General features: G+C 36.2%; 1 protein-coding gene across 1 annotated transcript; it reads left to right on the forward strand.

Moving 5' to 3' along the window:
- The first annotated feature begins 366 nt into the window (after positions 1-366).
- LOC107478056 (PLASMODESMATA CALLOSE-BINDING PROTEIN 5) lies at positions 367-1,739 on the forward strand. The gene is made up of 3 exons (XM_016098182.3): positions 367-1,023; positions 1,253-1,280; positions 1,375-1,739. Exons 1-3 carry the CDS (start codon positions 657-659, stop codon positions 1,553-1,555), a joined length of 576 nt encoding a protein of 191 aa, XP_015953668.1. The 5' UTR covers positions 367-656; the 3' UTR covers positions 1,556-1,739.
- Positions 1,740-2,036: the final 297 nt, after the last annotated feature.

The raw sequence follows: 2,036 nt of genomic DNA on the forward strand, positions 1-2,036 counted from the left end.
TATTCATGTTACCAAAAAAGAATTTACATTTAATAAAAGTTGAACCCTATTCATGTATAAATAGAAAGTATGGTACGAGATAATACACACAGCAATAACAATCAATAACAATATTATTTCTTTATACTCTTTTCTCTCCTTACATACAATATTATATATATATATATATGTATTGTTGAACATTAATACTAAAATTTTATAATTTTTTATTTTATATTTATATTTTATTTATTTATTTTACAAAAGATGAGGATTTGAGCTTCCTTTGTTCTAACATCCAAGAATTTAAGTAAAGAATACTTTTAGTTTCAAAATTTATTAAGTCAATTAACCGAAAGAAAGACAGAATATACAAGGATAGTATAGTATTAGCAGAAAAGAGAGTGCAAAAAAGACAACCATTCAGTGGTTCCGGTCACGGTTACAAAAAGCACCCGTCACACTCTCAACTTGTCTTCAAACACAGTCACCAACAACAGCACCAATAATCACTTCTATTTCTTTCTCTCTGTCTCCTCGATTTCCCTCCAGAACACCGCAATAACGGTCATATTTCCCGATAAAAAAGGAAAACTACCTCAAACCAGCAGTACCAACCTCAAAACCGATTTCACATCTTTCTTCTTCGCCATCTGATCTCAAACCACGTGTAAAACATGCACAGACCAAAAAGCTTCTTCGTCTTTTCGCCCTACTTTCACCGACTCATTCTCCTCCTCTTCCTTCTCACACTCACCCCGTCTTGTGGCGCTTCTGGCGGCGGCGGGGGCATTCCGCCGCAGGAGCTCTGGTGCGTGGCGAAAAACAACGCGGAGGACTCGGATCTGACGACGGCGCTGAATTGGGCCTGTGGGCCTGGTGGGGCCGACTGCAGCCCAATCCAAAATGGAGGACCATGCTACGACCCAAGCAATACTCCGCTTATGGCTTCCTATGCTTTCAACGATTACTTCCTGAAGCATGGCTTGACCGATGATAGCTGCAGTTTCAGTAACACCGCTGCTGTTACTTCTTTGAACCCTAGTCAGTAAATAAAACCCCTCATTTATTTTTTTTTTCTCCTATTTTTATCTTACTTTTTTGGATCAGAACTTCATGCAAGGTAGATTTGGTTCCATTCGTTAGTGTGAATTCAGCTTATTTTGTTTTTAATTTGCTTAGAGTAAGATAAGATTAAATTAAATTAATGCCGAAATTTAAGGGAAAAAATTATGAGTGAAGACTTATGCGTTAATGGTTTTTGATTTTTCAGGTAATGATAAATGCAAGTTTCCTTCCAGGTGAAAACTGCTTTCTTTCTGCCTTTTTTCTTTTTAACATTAATTTTGTTAAAGGGAAATTAACCATTTTTTTTTAAACACATTATACATGCAGTTTGAGTGTGAGCAATGGAGGTGTTACCGGAACAATGTCGTCGACGTCATCGTCGTCATCATCATCAGTGGGATTGGAACCCAGTGAGGATATGAGTGGAGGCAGCAAAGTTTCTTTGAGGTGGTGGTTTTGGCTTTTGAGTATATCACATTTGCTGCTCATGGTTTCAGTTTTTGGATAGTAAGAAGTAAAACTATTTTTAGTAGCCCCTTGAATTGGGAAAGGAATATGGCAAAACATAAAGATGTTTCCCCTTCCTTGTTCACTTTCACATAGCTTAGGCAATTTCTAAGAATATTAACTAATATGCGTTTACTATGACAGATTAAGGTTAATGAAATATATATTTTTGTTCCTGCCTATCATATCATCTTTTGTCTCTAAGAACTAATTGGTTTGGAGCCTTCTCTTCACACAAAATTCTGAAAACAAAAGCAAAATTCAATCCGTTTTGGTCACATATTCGTTTTTCACTTGAATGTGATTCAGAACAATCTTGATGTGTGTTCATTCTTAATTGCTTCTTGATAAAAAAGAAAGGGATCGAGTCAATTCTTCTCTATTTAACAATCGTTTGAGAAAAAGAACTTTCATCCCAAGTCCCCTCAAATTGAGAGTTCTGGTGGAATGGGATTGAATCATTTCCATCCTAAACATTCTAT

The sequence above is a fragment of the Arachis duranensis genome, chromosome 3 (genome assembly GCF_000817695.3).
Source record: "Arachis duranensis cultivar V14167 chromosome 3, aradu.V14167.gnm2.J7QH, whole genome shotgun sequence".
NCBI lineage: Eukaryota > Viridiplantae > Streptophyta > Magnoliopsida > Fabales > Fabaceae > Arachis > Arachis duranensis.

Coding starts and splice junctions, on each gene's coding strand:
- LOC107478056 (XM_016098182.3), top strand. CDS start 657: ATGCACAGACCAAAAAGCTTCTTCGTCTTTTCGCCCTACTTTCACCGA. Junction 1,024..1,252: donor TGTTACTTCTTTGAACCCTA/GTCAGTAAATAA, acceptor TTGATTTTTCAG/GTAATGATAAATGCAAGTTT. Junction 1,281..1,374: donor AAATGCAAGTTTCCTTCCAG/GTGAAAACTGCT, acceptor TTATACATGCAG/TTTGAGTGTGAGCAATGGAG.